The 24552-nt window shown below is 39.8% G+C and overlaps 1 protein-coding gene across 1 annotated transcript; it reads right to left on the reverse strand.

The window, feature by feature from the left end:
* Positions 1-24552, reverse strand: KRAS (KRAS proto-oncogene, GTPase). The gene is made up of 5 exons (XM_030959532.1): positions 24409-24552; positions 23313-23551; positions 17655-17833; positions 15818-15977; positions 1-3534 (listed from the first exon to the last, which is right to left on the reverse strand). Exons 2-5 carry the CDS (start codon positions 23421-23423, stop codon positions 3418-3420), a joined length of 567 nt encoding a protein of 188 aa, XP_030815392.1. The 5' UTR covers positions 23424-23551; positions 24409-24552; the 3' UTR covers positions 1-3417.

Below are 24552 nucleotides of genomic sequence, written 5' to 3' on the forward strand. Positions count from 1 at the left end.
ACAATAACTATTTTTTATTACATTACAATAAATAGGAGCAGTACAGTTTGACAAAAAAATGACAAATTCCAGATCACCTCACAGCACATACTCCTAAAAACATTAAAAATTTTAAAACAAACAGTGGTCTTTTTTTTTTTTCTTTTTTTAACTTAATGTCTGGCATGACCAACATTCCTAGGTCACACAACCAAATTATGGAAAAACTGGATCACACTGCATATGTTCCACATCAAATAAAGCACAATGTACAAAATGTGCATGTTTCAGTTTACACTATACAAAAATAGTTAAAATACATTCCAGGTAAACATATTACATTAAGAAGTCATTCTAGTAAGAAGTTGGCACTCAAGAGGAAAAAGCAGAAGTATTTTCAACATGAAAACACAAGACAGTGGAATAAAGAAATGTTAGGAAAGATTTACCAACTATGTAGCTTTATGTAAACTTGAGACACAATGATTTGTTTTACAGTTTGATGGTCTTTGAAGGTAATAATTGTATTGCTTTATAGTCTAGACAAGAGCAGAAGATTGTGTGTGTCAGTATTTACCCATTATCCTGTTACTGCAACAAAGCTCACACAGCAAAAGAGTAGCAGAAAATTTCAGGGCACTGAAACTGGTCAGAATAATTCCTTTTGGAGCAAACCAAGGACCCAGGTATTTAGCAGAGTTACATAAAGCTACTGTAAGAAGGTGTTATTCCCTGACACAAGGCAGTTTGACGTGGTGACATGGGCAGTGACTCCCAGGCTTGCTCAGGAGCTGCTCTCAGGACAGAGCATCCAGGGATGTTCTGTGGAAGCATCTCAAACAGGGCAGGACAGGGCAGTGATGATGGAGCAGCCTGTGCAAGCTGCAATCCAACGTACTTCACCAAATCTCAACAAACAGGAAGACAAAACTGCACAACAGTGGCAAGGATGGGGTTTGGTTGGGTTTTTTTTTCAAGTAAATAAGGGCTAATGGATTTTGTACTAATTTAATTAGACTGGCAGCTACAGCTCACTTTTGCTGAAAAACCCCAGCATTGTTCATATATAGCTTTATAATAGAGCTATAGAAACCCGCTTTTGATGAATAAGACATTTTCAGCTACAAATTCTCGTAACAGCTTTAAGTTAAATTAACATCAGAATTTTAAGTTAAATTAACATCAGACCAGCCCTAATTTGACATGCAGTGTGACTCAGTTACCAAAATTAAAATAACCTGAAGATTACTTCCATTTGCTCAAGGCTTACAACCCACTTTTGCTACGTTCTTCATCTACTATCAAGAGAGTATAAAATGTGCAAGTAACTGTCTCCAACACATTTTAACCTTGGAAGCTCTGAAATATTTTGTGACATTAAAAATCTGTTCTTACTCCTTATTGGTCCTTACAGTATAAAGTTAAGTTCTCCTGTTACTGTTTTTCAGAATATTTCATAACTTAGATTTCACACTGAAGCTGAGAGGAGCAGAGGGGTCTGGATTTTGGTGAAGGATGGGAACAGGGGGCACAGGCAGGAAAAGGCCTGATTTCTCCCAGACACAATGGAATTAAAGAATCTGGAGCAATCCAGACACTCTTGTGTTCCCTGCCAGCTTTGCAGGTCCCCACCTACAACAGTCACTCTGGGATTTTTTTGTAGAAGCAAAATAATACTTTTCACAGAAATGGTCCAAGTTACACAGTCCAATTTTTACACACATGTATAAAATTTCCATGGAAAACATCAGGTTATGGCAATGCTGCTATTCCCTGTTCCAAATTTTCCAGTGTCCTGAACTATCCCACCTCAATGTCTTGTGTTTTATTTTTTGGGTACACCAGAGTCACACCTTCCAGTGCCACTCTGCAGCTGAGTTAGCTCCTGTGGAGAAGTGCACCTTCAGGGAGCAAAGCTCTCCTGAAACAACTCCACGTTTACAGGGAGACACCAGGAGCTGCGAACACTGCAACCACTGGCTTGTACTTCAGTGGATAACTAGGCTACTGCACTACCAAAAAGTGAAAGCTCCTGCAAAAATCCTGCATTAATTCCAATCAGAAAAAAAAAAGTGGGGGGAGAGAAGAACAAAAATCACAAGAGAACTTAATCACAGAGAAAGACAACATTAAACTCTTGGTGTAGCTTCATAACAGTCTAGACACTGGAATGCCACTCACCAATTATTGAATCAGTACTTCACAGACATCACACAAACAACACTGACTCTGGAAATCATGTTCTATGCTGACAGATTGTGCAAATTCCACACCATTTCCATGGCATAGTGGATTTCCAAATTATTTGCATGAAGCAGCTAAATTCATCTCTTTCATTCACTTATCTGATGTTGCTGGAATTTAGAATTTCTCCCCTATTTTGCACAAAATGGGCATCTGGAAATATTTAATGCCACTCTGGGGGGGGGCAGGGGAAGAATGGTTTTACTCCATTACGTAATTTAGGACTGATTTTGACTTAACTCTTATGTAAATTCTGGGTACATGTATGAATTAACCTAAGAATTTGAATCAATTTCTCTCTTAAGGCATTCTAGTATTTCCTAGGGACACTCAGGGTGAAATCCTGACCCTACTGAACAAAGCTACTCAAAGCTTTGACATGGGGATTTCACCTTGCTCTTCAGACACAAAAAGTCAGTGAAGCTCTTAAAGCAATGCATTAACAATAGCAAATCAACCTAATTAGAACTTTTACTTTTTCCATTGCCAGGTGTGCATTGTTGATTTTTAGATTTTTTCTTTTTTTTTTAAATTTTTTATAGAAAAAATAGAGTATTTAAGGAGTGACCGTGACAAACTGCAGTGAAATTTTTTTGAAAGTTTTCTCTTTACATTCATTAAAGTTGATCTGAAATGCTACAAGACTAGATGCCTAGAAGCAAAATCTACAGGAAGACTATAAAGGCTTCTGGTCTCTCTCTATTGCAATCAGTCTAAAATAAAGGAAAGGCTGAAATGAAAGTTTCTTTTGCTAACTAGTCCTTTTTCCCAACCAAATTTATAAACCCAAAAATTCATAGGGGATGTTAAAATGTGTAGAGCATCATTTGTTTGCTTTGCACACAGAACAGAAGTTCACAATCAGTAAGAAAAATAGGAAGTTAGCAACTGTGCATGCACCAAAGAGTCCTAAGACGGTTCTCAGGCTTTTTGTGGGTATTTTTTTTTTGTTTGTTTTGGATTTTTGTTGGTTTTTTTTTATTTTCACAGGCATTGCTAGTTCAAGAACCAACAGTCAAAGAATACTGGCACTTTAAGAGGAATGAAGTTTCCACTGTCATTTAAAACAAGCATTCAGGTAAAGCTAACAGGATCATGAAGCAGAAAGTAAAGTAATGCTAAAACAAATGCTAATAATTTAGTGTAATGTACAAAATTACTTCAGTACTTCTTAAGAATAAGGATAAATTGTATTTACATAATTATACACTTTGTCTTTGTCTTCTTTTTCTTCTTTTTACCATCTTTGCTCATCTTCTCTTTGTGTTTTCTGATTTCTCGAACTAATGTGTAGAAGGCATCATCAACACCCTGAAAAGACAGAAGATACAAATCAGGATGAGGTTCAGACTCACAGGCCTGCTGAGGTACAGTCTGTGTCCCTCCCTGGCCATGTGAGGGGGGTTCCACCAGCACATTTTGCTGCCCACCTGCCATCCTCTGAACCATGAATCCTGGCTGCAGGACTGATCCTGTTCCTCTCAGGGATTCTGAGCAGCACTGACACAGCCACCTGAGGGACCTGCTGCCCTATTGCTCAGCTGCTCCTACACTGGGCTTAGGGCATCCTGCAGGTTACTCTCAGGTGCCCACAGGTGAAATTCCGTTGGTGGTGTGGGAAGGAGGGGAATGAAGTGGGTGCTGCCCTCACCTCCATTTCCAAGAGCACACCTTGCCCCACCACAGACTAGGAAAGTATCATATACAGGGTGTATATTTATATAACACCACCTCACAATTAGGTTGTAAGTATGTATTATCACAGAATGGCCTGGGTTGGAAGGGACCTCAAAGATCCTCCAGTTCCACCTCCCACTGTCCCAGGTTGCTCCAAACCCCATCCAACCTGGCCTAGGACACTTCCAGGGATGGGGCAGCCACAGCTTCTCTGGGCAACCTGTGCCAGGGCCTCACCACCCTCACAGGGAAGTTGTGAGGCATTAACTATATTTATGTTTCAATAATCTATATACAGCTCTGGAATATGAATTCTAATATTTGTACCAATAAATCAATACAAAAGACATAGTTATGGTTAATCCACACATTCTGATCATTTCTCAGGCACATTGGTATAGTAATCACACCACAGTTTTATAAATCTTTACACATGCAAATCGATCAAATCAATCCCATGTCCTGATGATCAGTTATTTGATAAATCATTCTATTCACTTTGAAAGTTAAGGACCCTTGAAACACATTCTCTCTGGTGCTGGATTGTCACTTCAACTCTCCATGGCTCCAAGATTTGAGCTACAGACACAAAAGCTGAAGTCTGTTCACACTGAGTAGTTTCTCATTATTTTCAGAAGTAATTACAGCTGACCAAAATTAACTCTGATCTAGAGAGACCAGCATATCCAAAAGGCTGATATGGACCACTATCAATTACAATGTTGTACAATGTACTTTGTTACAACTTAATTATGGGAAACAATTTAGGTCCTTGGTCTGAGGTTGCTTCAAGTCCCAAAGTACTTATGTTGTCAGTCTTGCCTTTACATTTAATAATCTGAGTACAGGTGGTTATAAAATCCTTAAGAGAAGCATTTTCTTGATTCGTTGCTACCTTACTCCGTATATCTTTGAGAAATACTGTATCACAGCGGCCAAATGCATCACTATAGAACTGGGTCTAGAAATTCAGCCTCACAAGCTTGCCTTCAAGCTGCCAAAAAAAGCCCCAACACTCTGCATTTCCTTCTCTATGCCTACTTCAGTAAAGAACTGAAAGTGAACTCAGAAAAAACAAAAAGCCAAAAATCACTTGATTCGTTACTGTTTCAACCAAACTCCAAGTGGTGATGAAATCTACCATGAAAAGTCCAAGCAACAAGGAGGTGTGAAATAGCTTCACTTAAAAAGCAGCACTCAGCACAATCTAAATTTATTTCAAATCTTCATGCTCATAAAACATTTATGCACAACTGTCAAAGTCCTGGCAGATGTTCAAAGTCCTTGGCAGTGTATCTCCCAGTACTAATAGCACACTTTTGCATATTACAAGGCCTTGCAAACAACTTGTTCTACATTTTGAGGCATTATTGACCAATATAAAATTGATGCAGCATGCATAGTGGGAGAACAGCCTTATTTCTGCAAAAGGGCATGTCACTCATTAGTTTTTGGAAAATTAAAGATACTTGGTATTACTTTAGAGAGAAGTAGTGTATTTTGCTTACAGCTTCACCATTAATGCACAAAGAGAATATTTAGCAATGTTCAAGTATGAAAATGCTATAGAAGTAGCAACAGTTCGTGATCCCACTGCAGGTCTCAGTATTAAGGAGGAGCACAGCACGAAGAATGTATCACAACAGATAAAACAAGAGTTTCATTCTTAAAACACAAGAACCATAGAAGAACAACCTCTGCTCATGACAGTTCACATGAACTTTTATAGAACCACCTTTCAGAACTGGCTTTCAGTTGGTGCCTTCAAATGAGACACACTTGAAATTGCAATTTAAGTATTCAAACAAGCAATCTTCCCTCATTAAACTCGTTTTAAAATAAACGCAAAGAAAATAACTTGTACAAAGTAATACCCAGATGCTATCATGAACCTTTAAACACACAACTTCCCAATCAAGGCTGACATTTTTTCTACCTAGTAAGATGATAATCTGTTAAATACAGCACATGTTGCAACATAGAATCACAGAATGGTTTGTGTTAGAAGGGGTCCTAAAGATCATCCCTGCTGTGGGCAGGGACACTTTTCACTAGAGCAGGTTACAGAAGTGACTTGGCTTTCATCCTTACATTTACACCTCTGCAGACCAAGCCTCACTAATTATTGATTATGTTTGGTCCTGCCACAATTCATCTTCAATTCAGGTCATTAATAGAACATGACAAACAAAACTATGCTTAGATCATTCCTGAGTTAGAAGCAAAGAACACAAGGTAAAGGAAGGTCTTTCACTTTTCAGCCTGCCCATTAAATTTTAAATGTAAGTAGTGGATACTCTGTCTCCAGAAGGTCCCTAAGGCATCAATGCTGCGAGATCAAAGGCTGCCAACCTTTCCAGTCAGCTCTTTCAGTAGGGAGGGACAGCAGGCAGCTGACCTTCCTCCCTCTGACAATGCACTTATTGTGTGCAAGCCTTTGGGGAAGCTAAGATGTACTGAATGAGAGCACTAAATCCAGGCGCAGATTAGAAACTCACAATTCCCTGTGCAGGCTCAGAACTAAACCCCAGAGCCTCACTAAAGGTGACTGACAGGCCTTGCTCCTGGCCTTGCTCTTCTAAAGGGCAAAGGGAACAGAAACAGCAGAACTGAGCCCACAGGAACAGCCTGCTCCTGGCTACAAGTTTGCTTTTGGAGGCCCCCACATGGTCCCATGGCTGCACAGAAGGCTGCAAATGTGGCAGCACCAGCACAAGCATGCATGAGACTGGGCAACAAACCTGGCTGGCAATAACAAACACCAAAATCATAAGGAATTTGGAATTCCTTAAAATCCCAGTGCCAAAAATGACCCTTAAACAAATTCTAAATTGTAGGAGTTCTTTCCTGTATTTTTTAATATATAATGCATATATACATAATATATAATGCATATATACATACACACATGTATCAGTCATGAGGAACAGAAGTTATTTGTACACCTCTGTAGTACTATGGAGAGAAACCATTAAACTGCAGTTTGAATCAAGGATTTAGGCATTTTTAAATTCAAATCTAGAACTTCTGTAATTCAAACTTTTCACTGTTAACCCACCTCAACCTGAAATACATTATTTAGATGCCTGCTTGTGGCGTGCTTTTTATTTAAAAAATCTGACACTTTCACTGAACGAGCTCTTTTGAGGATTTCTCATGGAGTTTTGGAAATTTCTCCCTGCTAGCTGGAAATTACAAATACAGCAAAAGATGTTTTGTCCTTTCTGCTTTACTGTGTAACAGCCAAAGGAATGAAATTCTTGGAAAGCATCAGCAGTTCATGGCAGTCTGGGCAGTCAAAGTTTTCAGTTTCCTTGTGCAAGACTAACAGAACTTAAGAAGGCATCCCCACAGGCAGCAAGAAGATAAACAATATTACAAGAGGGAGAAAAACACTGAGCCATCCAGCTTGATTATTCACAGGATACTGTCATTGCAGTCTGTATTACAATGAGTATTTCTGAAGTCTGAAATTCCAGCTGTAAGGCTCACACCACCAGGTGCTGCTCTCCTTAGCCACCTACTACACATCAGACTGAAATAATACATTTTTTTACTGACTGGAAAGTAATACAAGCTAGGCTGGTTTAAATACCAGACTTCTCATTCCACTCAAATCACTACTGGACTACAGGCGTGCCATAATAATTTTGGAATATGCTTCCTTCCAGCTCAACTGCCTAAATACAAAGTTGCTGCAAATGCCCACCAGTACCATGCAGAATACACTTGGGAATAAAGGCAAGTGTATTCCTTCCCTCAGCAGACTCCTGAAGTTCTAGAGCCTTAGATCCAAGACCATTTTCTAAACAGGGTGCAGGGGAAAAAAGAACACACAACAACAAACATCCAAAACTTAGTAATATCCACTGTTGACAGAAGATTTCCCTCATTTGGGGGGGGGGGAAGGTGTGAAACCCCCTAAAAATACTTCTCTTGGACATCACTAGAAAGTAGGAAGCTGGCAGAAGGAAAGCCATTTATGTTCTGAGACATAAATAAAAACCCTATAATCTGCAAAAATCCTTCCACTGAAAACCACAATTCCCACCATCTTATTCCCATTCTCCCAACAGGAAGGAAAAGCAGACAGGACTCAGCATCTTTCAAGTCCCAGTATAAAAAAATAAATTCTACTTTGTGGTATGGTTCCATCAGTAACACACCATGTAACTGCAAAGTTGGTTTCCAGAAGGCTACAGAGCTTAAGCAACTTAATTTCTATTGTTCTCATAAAAAAAGTCATCTTGCCCAGCTTTGTTGTTTTTTTGATAGCAGGGAAGGATAAAACAAGGTGTTTTAATGGCATCAATTTTAGTAATGTTTGGATGCAATACTAGGGAGCTTCATGACTGAAGTTCCCAGTTTCCTGCAATGTAAACCTGTGATGCAAAGAGTGTCACAAAGTGACTGAATTGTATCATTAAGGATGGAAAAGACCTACAAGCTCATCAAGTCCAACCTCTGACTGATCAGCACCTTGTCAACTATGGCGTGGCATTAAGTGCCACATCCAGTCATTTCCTGAACATCTCCAGGAAAATGGACTCCACCATTTTCTTTCAAAAAAAACCAATCCTACCTCTGAGCAGTCATTCATCACTTAAAAGCTGAGACTAACAAGTCTGAGCAGATCTAGTAAAAACTGATATGAATCAAAATTTCTTCCCCAGAAAGAGAAACAAAACTCCCTCACTGAGGAGAATATTCCCACACTGTGACAGCCTCTGGAGGATACAACCCAAATGCTACTACTTCTCTGCCACATATTCTGAAGTACAAACACATACCTTGAAAAATGAACAGCTTTTCTTTTACAGAATGGGAAATTCCAGGTCATCCCCCACCTGGCCAAGTATATAAGGAGTAACAACTCACTCTCTGCACTGGTGCAGAAGGAGGTAAAGAATTAATGGGATAGGAATACCTGCAAGGAGCTGCTCTGATGGTTTACTCAAAAAGCACTGGAAGTGATTTAGACAAGCACTTCTTCCATACCAGTTTCTTCTGTCCTCACCTCCTCCCTTTTTTCTTACAGCAGAATACATAGATTAAAAAAAAGATTTTGTGAGAATTTGGGTATGGGGTTTTTTTGGTGCTTTCCTGTTGATTTTGGTTTAGTCCCCTCTCCTCCTCCAGTGTCCCTTCACTCCCTCCTCTTGTAAAGGCTCTCAAAAAAAGGTGAAACTTTATTTTGTCCAAATCTGGATCACTCATGACATTATAGTTGACAAAAAAAGCTCCTAGAAATGGTAAATTTTTTAAGTTGGGGAAGAACAAGATAAAAATAGCATGGCATAAAGAAGGGCCTGAGAATTAAAAAATCCTGTACACCAGTTAAATACTGTTTTGCTGGATTAGGAACCTCCTATTTCTGTATCTGAGGAGGACTTGTGTTATAATCTTCTCCCCTCAGTTCATCAGCCTGAAGCTTCAACCAATATTCACCTCAACAGCATCTGCAATATATTCCTAATAAAACTCCTTCCTCCTAACTTCTTCCCACTCAGAACAGTGCCTCCGTTTCCCAGCTGGAAAATTCAATTTGCAGTAAAGACTTCTTGTTAATCCATTTACCAAAACCCCATGAAACAAAGCAAATCCATATTGAGGACACTGAAACATGATTGGTTTTATATCTGAAATTATGTCATTGATTAGCCATAAAAAGTCTGATTGGCAAGACACCCTCAATCAGTTTTATTTGGCAAGTGATTTGCAACACTTACCCTGGTACATTACAAACTTACCCTGTTACATTACAAGGCATTTTTTAATTTTCACACACCCTGGAGTCTTTTCTTCTTTGCTGATTTTTTTCACTCTGTACTGTCGGATCTCTCGCACCAATGTATAAAAAGCATCCTCCACTCTCTGCATTGTAAAACACAACTCCTTAAAAATGGCTTTGTTAATGATTGAGACAAACTGGGACACCCATGGAAGGGGAAAAACCACAACAAAACCACTGAAATTATGAGCTTTACTTGAGAGAAGTATATGGAGCTCCATTTATGTATTTAAAATGCTGGGCTTGCTCATCTGCTGCTTGATAAAAACTTAATTTCTTGATTACCAATTATTGTGAATATCTGTGCTTCAAGCCCTGCTTTCCTTCTGTGCATGGTAACACTGGGCCTAAAAAAGAGCAAGACTTCTTTTCTTCCATTGCTGAAAATGATACTGCTCGTGTTGCTGAATATTCCCACATTTCTGTGGGCATGGATGTATGCAGTAGGCACAAAACCTTATTAGATTGTGAACTAGGGAGTACTTATGAACACACATAGTTAAACCACCCACTTGCAGTTTTGAGCCAAAGTGAGAACACGTTACTGTTTGGGCAAAGAAAAGCAAGCTCCCTCATGTTCTATTCTTTAGGTCAGAAGGAGAACTTTGCAAAAATCCATGGATCAAGCTAACAAAGTAATAAAAAAATCCCTCCAGGTGATTTCCTAAGTGGTTATAAAGAAAATAGATTTCTAAGAATACTAATTTGGGACAATGTTGTTTTTAAAGCTACTAACTTCATAAAGCAAGCGCTGTACTATTAAATTTAGGAAAAGTGGTATCTGAGCCATGGCAGCAAATGTTCATTATTGTAATCTTTAAGAGCTTTATTACATCAGCAAGACACACCTGACCTGTTCCTCTGGACCAGACTCAGCAACCACAAGGGTGTCTTAACAACAACTAAATGCAAACAATCTGTGAAGTTCTGCTGCTCAGATTTTAATCTGCTGCAGAAATGCTCCTCAGGTGTTCCAGGGATGACACAGAGCTACATGTTTTAGTTCTCTGGTGTCACACATTACTTTTCTACAGCTCTGCATTAAGTCCACTAGGACATGACATTACAAGCATTAAAAAAAAAATGTACAGACTGAAGACGTCTTTAACCAAATGCAATATAAAGAGATACAGCACCAGCTCCAAGTTAAAATATTTCAAAATTAGTGTATCTGTGGATAAATTCAAGAATTTAGATCAATCTGTGAGGATGTTCTTATTAGAACAAAATGAAAAATGTTCCACTGCAGCTTTTTAAGGGGAGAGCAAATCTGTCCTCTGCTGTACTATCAATCTCAGTACTTGTCTCCTCAATCAGATGAACAGGGTTATTAATTTAATACAAACTCATCATTTGAAAATAAAACCACAACACACTGATGATCATGGTAAGCAGCACAACCACTTAAGCCTCAAAGCTTTATTCCTACCGATGGGCAGTCTGGGCTTTTATTTGGCAGATTTTCCATAAATTCTCTCTCCATTTAATCTTCATATTCTGCATGGAACAACAAAAGCCAGCCAGCATTTACTGCCACAATTACTGGGTCATTCTGCATGACCTGTGCCACAGGTTATCACACTGAACACTTATTTTTAACACACTGCTGCTTAATCATTACACTTCAAGAGTTTTTTGAGGGTTCTTCTGAACAACTGCCTCTTCAATTTGAAGATTAAATGAACTAGATTTATTTCCTGGATTGTATTTCCCTGTAGATGCATAATCTGCCCTCTCAGGATGTAGTCAAGTAGGGACAAGTCTTACATTCCAGGTCTGTCAGGTTGCAAAATCTAAAGAAAACCACTAAAACAGGAAAAAACCAAGTAAAGCTCATACTTCCATGTTTTGCTGGAAGGAATGGAAGTTTCTTTCTGAAGTGGAAACAGCAAACATTGATCAGCTGCTATGTGCCAAAGCACAGGCTGTACAAAAATCAACATTTTTGCAAATTTGTTTTGAAGTAGAAAGATGTAATTTGATTATGGAGCTTTCACATGAAAAATTAGGTAACAATTGTTGAGTCAACATTTATTGCCAACTTTCCCATCACCAGTAGGAGCTGTAATTTGCTTTAGCAATGCAGAGAGATGGAGAGAGACAGAGTGAGAAAAGAAATTGCTATTACTGCCACCACCAAGAAAAGACTTATGAACCCTGCTGAAAAAGATTATTCTGAAAGAAAATCTGTACAGACACATATTTGCTTATAGCACTAGCACAAGGTGACATTTTAAAGAGCCAGATGCCAATCCTACAAACTTAATACCAATTTAAGGCTCTCTAGTATTTTTTTCCTTCAATAAGCAATGACCATATAAATAAAATGGGACTAACCAGTTCTTTTAGCTGTCAGAGCAGGAAGCAAAAATACCCTTTGGCAGTTATTAAAAACTTCAAAATCTAAACAGCCCAAGGAAGCCAGGACCTTGAGGCAATGTTTTTGAGGTGCTTTTGCCTCCTGAATGACAGCCAAATACTCCATTTAAAACATGACCATGTGCAAAGAATGGTCTGAGTTTGAAACAGCCTAAGTATCCCAAACAGGAATTTTCCCAAGTTCCACTTCTGCAGCACTTAAAGGAACCTAATGAAAGTTAGCCCTGACAACTCAAAACTGTTGTGTCCATCCTTAAACACTTGATCACAGCTGATCTCCTAAAAGCAACCAGAACTTTCTACCCTTGGAGCTTTGTCCTTGGGGGAGGACTAAGCTCTTCCAGAAAAGTTCTACCTTACAACAGGCAAGTGACAAGAAAAAACTCAACCCCCAGAGTCTGACCAAGTTAAAGCTCATTGAAAACAAAGCTTTAAGATGAAACCTGTACACAAGAAGTGGATTAAAAATGGCTTGGAGTGATACAGTATCATTAAGCAGATATGGCAAACACCTAAAAAATGGTTCAAGCAAACTAAGTTACCAGTTAGCCATGAATTTTAACTGACGTGTAGGAATGAATTTCTGTAAATACTGCCCCAGTTACTTCACCAGACCAGGCACAGGTTCTCCACTTAGTTTGATCAAAAGGCTGGGGTCTAACCCACTGTACATCAGGCAGCTGAAATAACCAAAATGCTTTTTTAACAGCATTCTGGTGATTTAGGTCAACTTCTTCATTACACACTTCAAAAGTGAGTTTAAACATTTATTTAAATAAAGAGACCTCAAACTTTGGAAAACCCTTTACTATGCTTGCAATAATGCTCATTCATCTGCTTTCCCTGTGAATCCAATAGCAGCAGGAAAGGTGAAATGTTCCAAGGGAAACAAAGCCCTACAGTCAAACCACACTGAGGTGATCTGGCCTTACCGCTTTGTCCTGTGTAACTCCCAGGCAAGGAGAAGCCCAATAAAGAATGGCAGGTGCAGCTTGGTGGGGATAAATCAAGTTTGTCCCTCATCTCTCACTGATATTATTTATAATATTGGGAGCTACATGCTCATGTAGGCAGGGAAGAACCTGAATATAAAGCTTATGTCAAACAGAGAAAAGCAAAATCAGCAATCAAAATAAACCTAAGCCGTTCATCCCCTTCTCCATGAGGATTGTGGAAGGATGAGTAAATGCTCATGGCCTTACAAAACCACCAGTACTGCCACTTGCTTACATTCAGAGACAGGACTATCACTAGTTTTCATAAATTACATTATATTGATTTCAGTCAGTGGTCCAATAGAAAATATTAATAATCTATAGCCTTATACCCAAGTTGTAGGGCCCACTAAAGCAAGGTTTCAGTGATGAATTCAATGATTTGTTTGAAAATTCACAGAGGGATTTGGCTTAAACCACAATCTTAATGCTGTGAGTTGGAGTTCACATCTTTATTCTCAGTCAGAACCCAAACACACTAATTTCTAGAACAGCTTATTTCTGTACTTCATTTCAATATTCTTTTCTGTCCTTGCCTGTGAATTTGTGAAAATCTTAAAAACTTAGCTGAATGAGACATCATTCTGTGTGAGCATGCAATGCCATCCTTTTAAAAGAGTGTATTGGCAATCAAAAAAGTCTATTCTGACAACTCCCTCCTATTTCCACCTTCCCAGTTTCCTTCTGCAGAAACATTTCTGATTCCCTCTGAGCTCCAGCAGAACTGGGCACAGGAAAGGGCAGAGGCAGGAAAATGGTGCCTTTCAGCAGGGCATTAGTATGATGTTTCCATGCGGTGGAAGGTGAGGACAGGAATGGAAAAGAAGGTTCCTACTTTGAAAGATTCAGGGCAGAGCTTCCACAGACCCCAGAAGACCACCAGCTGCATCTGTTCATACTTGGAAGGTCTCCATGAGGACCGAGGACCAGAGTTTTATTTATATATTGACTTTAGGCAAAGAGTGAATAAAACTATAGCCCATGGGCCATATGCAGCTCCCAAAATGGTTTGACCCCCCCCTAATTTAAAACCACTTTTGAAGAAGGTGTGTGTATGTATATATATATACACACATATTTATATATATGACAGTGTGACTGAAAAATCATTCTACGCACATACACACACACATGTATATACAATCACATACACTAATATTTAGATCCTCTTGCTATAACTAAATTCCAGTTCTTTCTCTTCTCAAAAATATTTTATTTACATTGCATCCTATGAAGGAATTTCATAGCACAACAAGCTCTGAACAGCACTGGGAAAGAATCAGCAGCCATCCCTAGTGGTGCCAACTTTTTGAATTTAACAGGTTCTAAATAGTCTACTGGGCATCTTTGCTTTCAAATATCCTTTTTAATAGAAGTGGCTATGCAAAAGGAATATTTCCCCAACAAAGCCTGATGCTGTATAAGACAGACTGAACAAAGTAAAACCTAGATGTTGGTGCAGCACTTCTATTGTTTCAAACCTAAAATGTAATTTCAGAGTTATTTTTTCACCCTCCTATCTCCATGACAGTCACTAATACTGCACCTTCCAAACAAAGCCACTGTCATTATTCAGTCCACTTGTATGCCCCCCTTCTTCAGGACAATTGTGTGGCCTAATTTATTCTCAGTCATTCAAGTTTGGTAATTCTGCTTTGGTTTTTTTCATCCTACCTAACAGACTTTCTTTGTTGCCAGAAGTTAGCATTGCTCTGTGAAGTTTTACTAATTAGCCCAGGTTTCAACTTGTCAAAAACTTGGGCGGGTGGAGCAAATTTGCACTAGTAAAATATTCATTTCTCAGCTCCAAAAATGCTTTACAAGCTATGAGGAAGTTCTGCCAAGTGATGTAGCTGGATCTCCACAGAAATTCTGAGCAGTTACTCCAACTGCAGCATTCTGCCCCTATTTGCCTCCTGAATTTCTGATTCACAACACAACCTGCACATAACACTCCTGATTATGCAGAGTAGGAGTCACTCAGGCCTGTTCTAATTTGTACTGACAGTAAAATCTTTGCTCTTTAAAGAGAAACCACCAACCAGCATTTTTCAAGATTGCTTTCTTCCAGAAGGACTGAACCAGTTCCACCTCTATCCATAAAGCTTCTCTTCTCCTGAAAGTTCAGATGTGCCACTCTGCCACCTGTGTCCTCACAGAGCCCAAGAGAGGCACTGAAAGGACCAGTGAGCTACAATAAATCAAGAGTGAGCTCTAAAGTTTAGGAAAAGTATCATTTTACACAAACAACTAATTCAGGAACTTCAGAAATAGCCTTAAGGTCAATTGCTTAGGTGTATCAAGCATGTCCCCCTAATTAGAGAATCAATGCCTCAAGGAAAAATTCCTTTGTTATTAATGAAAACACTTAAATCAGAATAAAATAATTAGCTGCTTGTCTGTTTAATCCTCTTGCTAAGGGAAAAAAAGCATCTCACCTCTAAGCAGAAGTGCTTTTATTCTATTAAAAGCTCTCACAAGGTCAAGAATGCTGCAACCACCTAACAGAAGAGAGCAACAGCAGGGCAGGTCTCACTCTGAGTCTGCCCACTTGAAGCCAATCAATCACTCATCAATAAACAATTACCAATTATAAGCAAGGTGACAGAAAGAAGAAACACCCCAAGGATTTCCAATCTGCAGAAATGCATCCATTGATATGACTAAGCAAATGTCAATGCCTGGAATAATTAACATGATGGTAATTCAGGTGAGAGCTCTGCCTTTGCACCTGGGAAGTTTTGAGCTTTACCTGTCTTGTCTTTGCTGATGTTTCAATGAAAGGAATTCCATAACTTCTTGCTAAATCCTGAGCTTGTTTTGTGTCTACTGTTCTGGAAGGCAAATCACATTTGTTTCCTACTAGCACCATTGGGACATCTTCTGAGTCTTTAACTCTCTTTATTTGTTCCCTAAAAACAACGAAAAAGAGAAGACTGCATTTAACAAGTATTATATAGTAGATTTTAAAACAGTTAAAACATTAAATTAACAGAGTTGAACATCATTCTTTATGTTAATCTACTGCACATGCACTGTAGGAAGCCACTAAAAAATAAATTGACCAATCCTGTCACCATCAAGTTTAACATCTTACTAAGCAAAAACAAACCAATCAACCAACCAAAAGCCTGAAATTTTATAAACTACCATAGAGGTTAATGTCATTACACTGTTTTTTAAAAATATTTTTTAGCAGCTAGTATAAGAATAAGCTTAACAAACTCTGCTATTAATCTTAGTACTTACCTCTCATATTCAACACTCAATACTCAATTCATTTGCCAAAACACTGCCAAAAGCTCTATGTCTGCTGTCTTGATTTTGGTTTGGATTTGGGGGGAGGTTGTGATTTTTTTTAAGTAAAGACAGCATTAAAAATTCTGCACTTAGGGGTTTTAAAACTCTGAAGACCACTGGTCTGGGCTCTCCACAGAGAGGAATTTGGTAAGAGTTTTTTCAAGCACTAGTTAGAAAGGATCTTGAAAGATGTTAGATGTACTTGTGTGGAATCTTGAATAAAAATCTTTCATTTCACTACTTCTGCCTTCCAAATAATCTAGCAGTGTGTTCCCTAATTGAAATAGACACTGTTTCCAGCTCCTTATGATCATTCAGCTTCAAGCCTGGAAGGTCACCCACAGGTCTGTCAAGCACAGAAGAAATTCCAGACTCAACTCCCAACACACTTTGAAATAAACTGTGAAGGTCTTCTTATGCTAATCTGCAACTCTCTTTAAAAACAAAAATTCCTCATGAAAACCTGTATGCTCCTTCTTCGCCTTACATCAACATCTTTCTTGCCTTTTTCCCTTCTCCTCTAAACCCACAGGAAACCCATCTGTGATATTACTATTATTATTACTACCTAACTGTGGATAGATTAACACATTTTGGGACTAACCTTAGGCTGATGCTGATGAACTCAGTGATCTTTGCTGGGAACTGCACTGGCTTCTAACAGAATACCCAGGGAGAATTCAGGATAACAGTAAGGCACTAAGTTATAAATTATCTGCTATGGTAATCACCAGAGACTGCTTCTATTTCTAAATTAGTGTAGTTGACAAAGAAAGCATGAGTTGGAATTCTTAACTAATTATTTCAAAGAAGATAATATGAATAAATTAGTAAAAGTTGGTTTTTACTGTCATTTTGGAGCTCTGGTTTGTGTGTCTGTCCTTCTCAGGCACCAGGGCTCACACAGGTTATTCTTCTCACAACATCCCCAGGTATTTCCCCCTCCAGCCCCAAACAAAACCAGCAATTGACACTACTATCTGTACAATTACAGCAGCTTCAGTTTTTCCATCTTAGCAAACACTTTTATCAATGGAATGGACAGAATTTATCTTCGGGTAAGTCTTGACTCAGAGTACTAAGTCACAATAATGTACACCTCATTTATGAGCGAGGCAGATTTTCAGACTACCCAAAATTCCAGATAACAGATGCACAAATAAGCTGCAATATTGTTAATTTTCAGATTTTCCCTATTTCATGAGAGATCACTGTATTATCCAGAGGAAAAACAAGCCCCCTTCCCACCTAATAACAAGCACTGGTGGATTATCTCCTCATATACACACCTATAATGGTGAATATCTTCAAAAGACTTTGTATTGTTTATGGCAAACACACAGAGGAAGCCTTCCCCTGTTCTCATATATTGGTCCCTCATTGCACTGTATTCTTCTTGACCTGCTGTGTCAAGAATATCCAAGAGACAGGTTTCTCCATCAATTACTACTTGCTTCCTGTAGGAATCCTAGGGAAAAAATACACCTTGGTTAGCCACAAACAGGTAAGGTTTTGAACATCAGTAAATCTGGAGATAATCAAATTATTTAGAAGCAATAAGAGTGACTGAAAGGGTTTGACTGTGCTTAAGCTCGCTAATTTAAATAACATTTTATTTTATTTTAATTTTAATAAAATTAAATCTGCTAATTTTGCTATTTCAACCACAATTTGTCCCTCATTCTATGCTACAAGAATGCACAAAATAATAAACCAGAAAGAATACACAAGTAAGACAACTCCAAAAATCTTTGCCACTGAAAAGGAAGTGAAGAATAAAAAGCCTTCAGTGTTTGGGACAGGAAATCTGTTTTGTATGCCTGAGCAGGTGTGCATAATGATATCTGCTGTTATCAAAGTTGAGCTGATATATTTAAAATTGAAGCTTTTCAGGCAGGACAGACCAACAGAGCCATATTAAAACCCTGATGGGCTGGTTCACAGAGATGTCAGAATAAATTATTTCAATGCTATCAAATCAAAGCTTTCAGGTCACTGACTCAAGTGGCTAAAATCTGTACAAAGTCCCACCAGCCAGATTTTATTACATCCCTATTTAGGTGCTAGGCCTCTGTGAGAACACAGCTTTAGCAGTAAGAAGGTGAGCATTACATGCCCAGTAATTTCTATAAACACCCCTGTGTTTGAAATAAAGCAATGAGCTTGGAAAAGGTGTCATCAACCAGCAGCATGAATTATTCCCAGTAAGCAGCTCTTGTAACAAATAACAGGTATGAACACAAGCTCCTGCTGTCACCTTTCAGCTGCCTTAGCTCGAGATTAACACAACATTGCTGCTGTTCTGACACTATACAGGAGTGAACCTAAGCTAAGGGAAGGGAATTAAAGCATTTAAATTGCAGTTCTAGCCAGCTGCAAGGTGAATTCAGAACAACCTTCCTTCTTTGTACCCATTTTAGGGCACAGTACACCTACTCTTAGGCAATTTCTAGCCATTTGTAATTTTACATAAGACTCTTTCCTTTCCTGCTGCTCATGCTAAAAAACAAGCAGGAAATAACTGTAAAAAAACAGTATTTTAAACCAAACCAACTCTGTAACCTGACATTTACAGTTTAATGTCATCCAGGCTCACAATATCAGATAAAATAATTCTTACTGTTTACCTTCAAGATAGAAGTTTGCCTCCAGCATGATTTTGAGACTATTTATTTCACAGAAGTGCAAATTCTGTGATCAGGTAATAAGTGGAGAAGTTACTTCAGAAACTTTTAAGCCATGTTTAAATATTGATACAGCTGAGAAACACACAAGCTCCACTGTGTTTTAAAATATAATTAATATTCTATCTTGCTGCTTAAAGGGGAAAAATTAACAAAAACCTCCCAAACCTAAGGATGCATCTTCATTTCAACACTTCCATTCAAGAGCAAATCCCCCATCCTTTAGGAGCAGATCCTAGTTCACCTTTATCATAGTTCTAGCAGAACTTCTATCATTATACCAGACATATTTACAAAGCTTGCACTTTCTCTTCTTGCAATTTGACTGCTAGTTCAAAAATATGAAAAGCAGTTCTTGAAAAGCCTGTACTATTCCTTTCCATCTTAAGAACTTCAAAGGGAAAGAAATTCCCCTCAACTGAGTGCTAAACAAAAGCTTTACGTAATTTTCATCAAAGAAAATAAATTTTAAGAGAAAAGAAAATTGCTTTTAAGAACTGCCTACCATGTCAGCAGTAGCAGCAAAGATGCACCAGCATAAAGCAGAGCACAAAATACAAAAGAGCAGAGCACAAGATACAAAAATTATTATTTTGAGGTGCTTAGTTGCTTTGGCACCTCTGGAGAGAAAATCTTAGTGACTACCTAGTGAGGGGATTTGAAGCAGAAGGGAAAGAAAGATGTGGGAGAGAAAAATGAAGCTTATGATTTACAGACTAGTGAAATAATTAATTTTTTTGGGCCTTTTCCCCCTCCTCCCTGCAAAACATCAAATCTGAAATTCACATTTGACACTATTAAGTAAAAACAAAATGCAAACTAGAAGATTAATTCTTGATTCCTACCCAGCTTGAAATGTGAAATTCCAGTTTTTCCCCAGTATACAGTATGTAACTTTTAAAAATTTAATTGATCACATAACCTGCTTTTATTGGTCTTTCACAAGCCATAAAAACCAGCAAGAATTATGCTAAAAGGGTAATAATTCCATTTGCTCACAAGCACTGATAAGAATATATGATATGAAATCTCAGCTTTACACTATATATGGAATTTAGCTAAAAAATCGTCAATGCCTAATAAATCCCATCTAGGCAAGTAATTATTACTCCACAAAACTCCATTATACCAGAGATTTAATGCTAAAATATCACAGCTCCCGAGACTAAGCTATTACTAAATATTGGTGCTTGTTTCACAAGGGCACAGGTCATTTAAGAACACGGATTTAAATATCAGTATTCCTAAATCAGCCGAGGGATTTGGCTAATCCAATTTCAAAGCCTCTGACAAGCAGCTAGGAAAGCTGCTCTTACTCTGGGACATTTAAAAGACGACACATATTTAGGGCTGAAACGTCCTGAAAACGTAAAAAAGCTAAAAAATGAAAGGAATTGAAGGGAGCACAAGTAAGATTTGCTCAGCCTCGGCCGGTAGAGGGCACTGCCCCAGCTCCTCAGGCCAGATTTACAACGGTTGCTGCCCATTTAATTTAAAATAAAACACTTAAAATTACTTGGCTATAAATCCTTGCTCGGACATCGCCTTCAAATAAAGCATTGGACTGTGAAACACACATAAAGCATCGATGTCTGAACAACTGCAGCCACCCAAACACTCATTTCCAGTCCTCCCCCTGCCCTGCCATCTGCTCTGCTCAGATTTAAGTAATAAAGCACTCAAGCAGGCCCTGAAATTTGACGTTTCCCAATCAGGTTATTTGTTGAATCATTAGGTTTATTCCACCAAAAAGCAGCAGCAAAATTAACACTGTAAAGGCACCTATGATTAAGTAATTAATGTGGTTTTTCCTCTGCTGCACCATATTATGTCTTCACAACAGGAGAATTTTACAAGTGTGGAGTTTCATTCTGCTAATCACAGGAAATACTTAGAATTATTCAGTAACTGTGTAGTTATGAAATATACCATGGACAACAAACACTAAACTGTCTTTCCTATCTTACCCCAAATTATTCAGCATGATTATCTTCAAGAAAAAGAAGCATTCTGCTGAATGACAATGAAAGAAGCAGTACTAAGTGGCAAACAACAATAGTGACACCACTGAACTATCCTAATTATTTACCAATCAAGGCAATTTTAGCCTTATCTCCTCATACTGCCTAAAATCCACTCCACAGCCATTGTTCTTTGATCAGCATCACAACTGCACCTACACAGAAAGCACCATCACCAACCCTTCTCAAACAAGTGGATTCTTCTGCCCAAGCATGAACTGCAGCATTTAAACCAAATTTTCATTTCTGTTTGCCACTCCAAATCACAGCCTGCCCTTACTGGCACTGAAATATTGCTTACCCACACATGAGCACACACAAAGCCAGTTACCAGGAGGAGGAAAATACAGTTTCCATCCCTGAGGCCTCAGAATTTACAAGATAAGAACAGGATCTAGTAGACAAGAACTTGTAAAAGGAGCAGAAATGAATGCTGCTGCATGTGACAAGCTGTGAATGCTGGCAAAACCTAAAGACTGCCTAATTACCAGTTAATTTGGTGTCATTCTTAAGGAACACATGGATTCTGGACCACAGCACTGAATTTGTGGCTGCCCCATCCCTGGAAATGGCCAAGGCCAGGTTGGACAGGGTTTGGAGCATCCTGGTCTTGTGGAAGGTGTCCCTGCCCAAGGGAACAAGATGATCTTTAAGGTCCCCTCCAACCCAAATCAGCCTATGATTCCATGAATAAAAGACACAGTTCTGGGGTTTTCAGGTTCATTCTATAAGGAACTGTATTTCCATTTTATTACTCTACATTAAAAATGTGTTTAATGTCCTTCAAATCACTCAGCTGGTGGAATAGCAAAATCCCTCAAGTGCTCCAGGAATACTGGCATTTAAGTTTCTGTGTTCCTAAATTGTTTACACAGTAACAACTTGTAAGATGTAACCTGCACAGCACTTTCTGCAGTGCTTAAACACACCTCTAACCTAAGAGAAACCCAGGTAATTATGAAAAAGCATCAAAGGCCAACAGCCTCCAAAGGTACTTCTGCAGGAAAAAGTAAAATCCTATTTGGCTTGTTCCTCTCAGAAACTTTGGTGTGATTTTAGAGAGTGTTTGGGGTTGTTGTTTTAAGACTTCCTATCTTAGTAATTGAAAGAGCTGCTCTGCTGGTGTAAATCAGACTTCTCTGCACAGGTCTAGTCACAAAACCTTCTGCAAGCAAGATGTTATTTGGCCATGCAAGAGACAGACAAGGAGACACATGGAAAGAATCTCAAGTCAACACATCTCTGTTTGTGCCACCACTAAATTTGTGCCACCTCAGGGCACTGGCTCCTCCTGCTTGTGTCTCCCTGAAAATCACTACCTACACACTTCCCAAGTCTCCATTTTAAGCCCAGATTTAAACCCTTGTGATTCCTTCAAGTGAGCCTGGAAGTGCCTTGCTGGATAAACATATAAATGAAGTCACGAGATGCAGAGTTTCAGTGCCGGGAACATAAAAACCCAGGGTAAGTTATGGTGTCATTTCTCCTTTTATAGAGTCTGAGGTTGTTAAATGCACTGATCCACAGGAGATTTCAGACAACACCAGTATGTTTCTTGTATTTAAAAGGCAGAGCTTGCCTGCTCATTATAAACCTTTAAAACAACTTTTAAAGCTTATATACAATTTCAAACTTTGAGGTACTAAGCCATGTATTTCAAAGAACCCACTCCAGAAGGTATCTTGTAACAACTTCTCTAGATAGGGAAACACATACTGGTGTGTTTAAAGAGAGAAAAAACCAAAACGGAACAGGCTCCAATTTTTGCTTCATTCACTGCAACATCCTAGGACACATTTCTCCCTGTGTGAAACAGATCCCAGTGATAGGAGCTGAGAAAGACTGGCACACACATTTCACAACCACTAATTTTCCTTCTTATCTAAGAAAAAATGTCCCATTTAAGAGGTTGCACAAAGCTATCAAGGGTTTCATCAAGCTTTTTCAAGTGAGTTCGCTAATACTTCGTCATGGAGATCCTAAACACATGCATCCACACTGCCCAAGGACACATGGCAATTAACACCATGCTTTTAATTGATCAAAACTGGTAATTTGTTACTGCAGCTGTTGTTCCACAGCCAGATCAAGAAGCATAGCAATTCTGTCTCCAATGCAGAACATTATCACTGAGCTCTTTTTACTATAAAGCTCTGTCCTTGTGGTAAGTATCAAAAGGAAACAAGCACCATTATTCACTGATAATCTCCCCTCACAAAAAGTATGAGACGGAAGTGTTTACCTCTATTGTGGGGTCATACTCATCCACAAAGTGATTCTGGATTAGCTGTATTGTCAAGGCGCTCTTGCCTACACCACCAGCTCCAACCACCACAAGTTTATACTCTGTCATTTTTTAGCAGACCTGATGACAAAGAAACCAACATTAAGCAGAGCTGGGCTCCCACTAACGAGGATGCTGCCGGTGCCTTCTCATTCAGCGTCAGGATCCTCTACTATTACCGGGAAGCAGCTCCCTCCCTGCAAGACAAGACAAAAAGGGATGAAGGAATGCTGTTCCTCAAATATTACACACACAGGGAATGGAGAGCGGGCACTCGGCCGACAGGCAGCGGTCACACCGAGATTAAAAGAACACGAAATAAGTAAAAAAAAAACCAAAAAACCCCATACTAAATTAAAAAAAATAAAACCCATACTGAATTCCGGGAAAAGGGAATTGAGTGTTTCGTGCAGGGAATTAATCCGTGCAGGGATTTAGTTCCCCGCTGCTTCCTCCCGGTGCCTGGCGGAGCCCGCCCGGGTTTCCCGGAGCGTCCCAGCTCCCCTCGGGATGAAGCTCACAGCCTCCCGTGCCCGGACGGGGAACACGGCGAGCACGGATTCTCCCGGCGGTTTCCCCTCACAGTTTAGGGTGGGTTTTATTTATTTTTAATTGCCGTGCGAGCCGTGCCTGCGGGACCCCCGCGGCTCCGGGGCATCGCCCGCCCCGCCCCGGCTCCCTCTGCCCCCGCCAGCGCCGCGCCCGCGCCGCCCCAACTTTCCGGGTTTAAGGATCTACGAGAAGGGGCGAGGGGGAAAAAAATAATCCATGAGGGCTCAGGGATGGGTGGGGGATGTCTCGGGCGAGCGCCGGGTCCCGCAGGGCGTTGGCCACCTGTCCCCTCCCGCCGGAAAGGACCGGGAATGCGGCTCCGGGGGATGCCGGCGGGAGCGGCGGCGGAGCGGGATAGGAGAGGGAAAAGGGGACGGGAGAGCGACGGCGACGGCGGAGGAAGGGGGCGCCGGCTGCGCTTCCCACCTCGGAGGGAAAGCGGGGAAGGAAGGAAGGAAGGAAGAGGGTCGCCCCGGCTCTGCGGGGTGGGGATAGGCGGTACCTGGCTGGCCGTGCCGCGGGAGCTCCCGGCACCCGCCGTGCCCACGTCGCGTCCCTTCCTCTGCTTTCCTTTCCCTTCCCGCTCCGGGTCCCTTCCCTTCCCTTCCCGTCCCGGTGCGAAATGGCGGGGGACGGGCAGGGCTGG

This window comes from Camarhynchus parvulus, chromosome 1A, assembly GCF_901933205.1.
Source record: "Camarhynchus parvulus chromosome 1A, STF_HiC, whole genome shotgun sequence".
NCBI classification, from domain to species: Eukaryota; Metazoa; Chordata; class Aves; order Passeriformes; family Thraupidae; genus Camarhynchus; species Camarhynchus parvulus.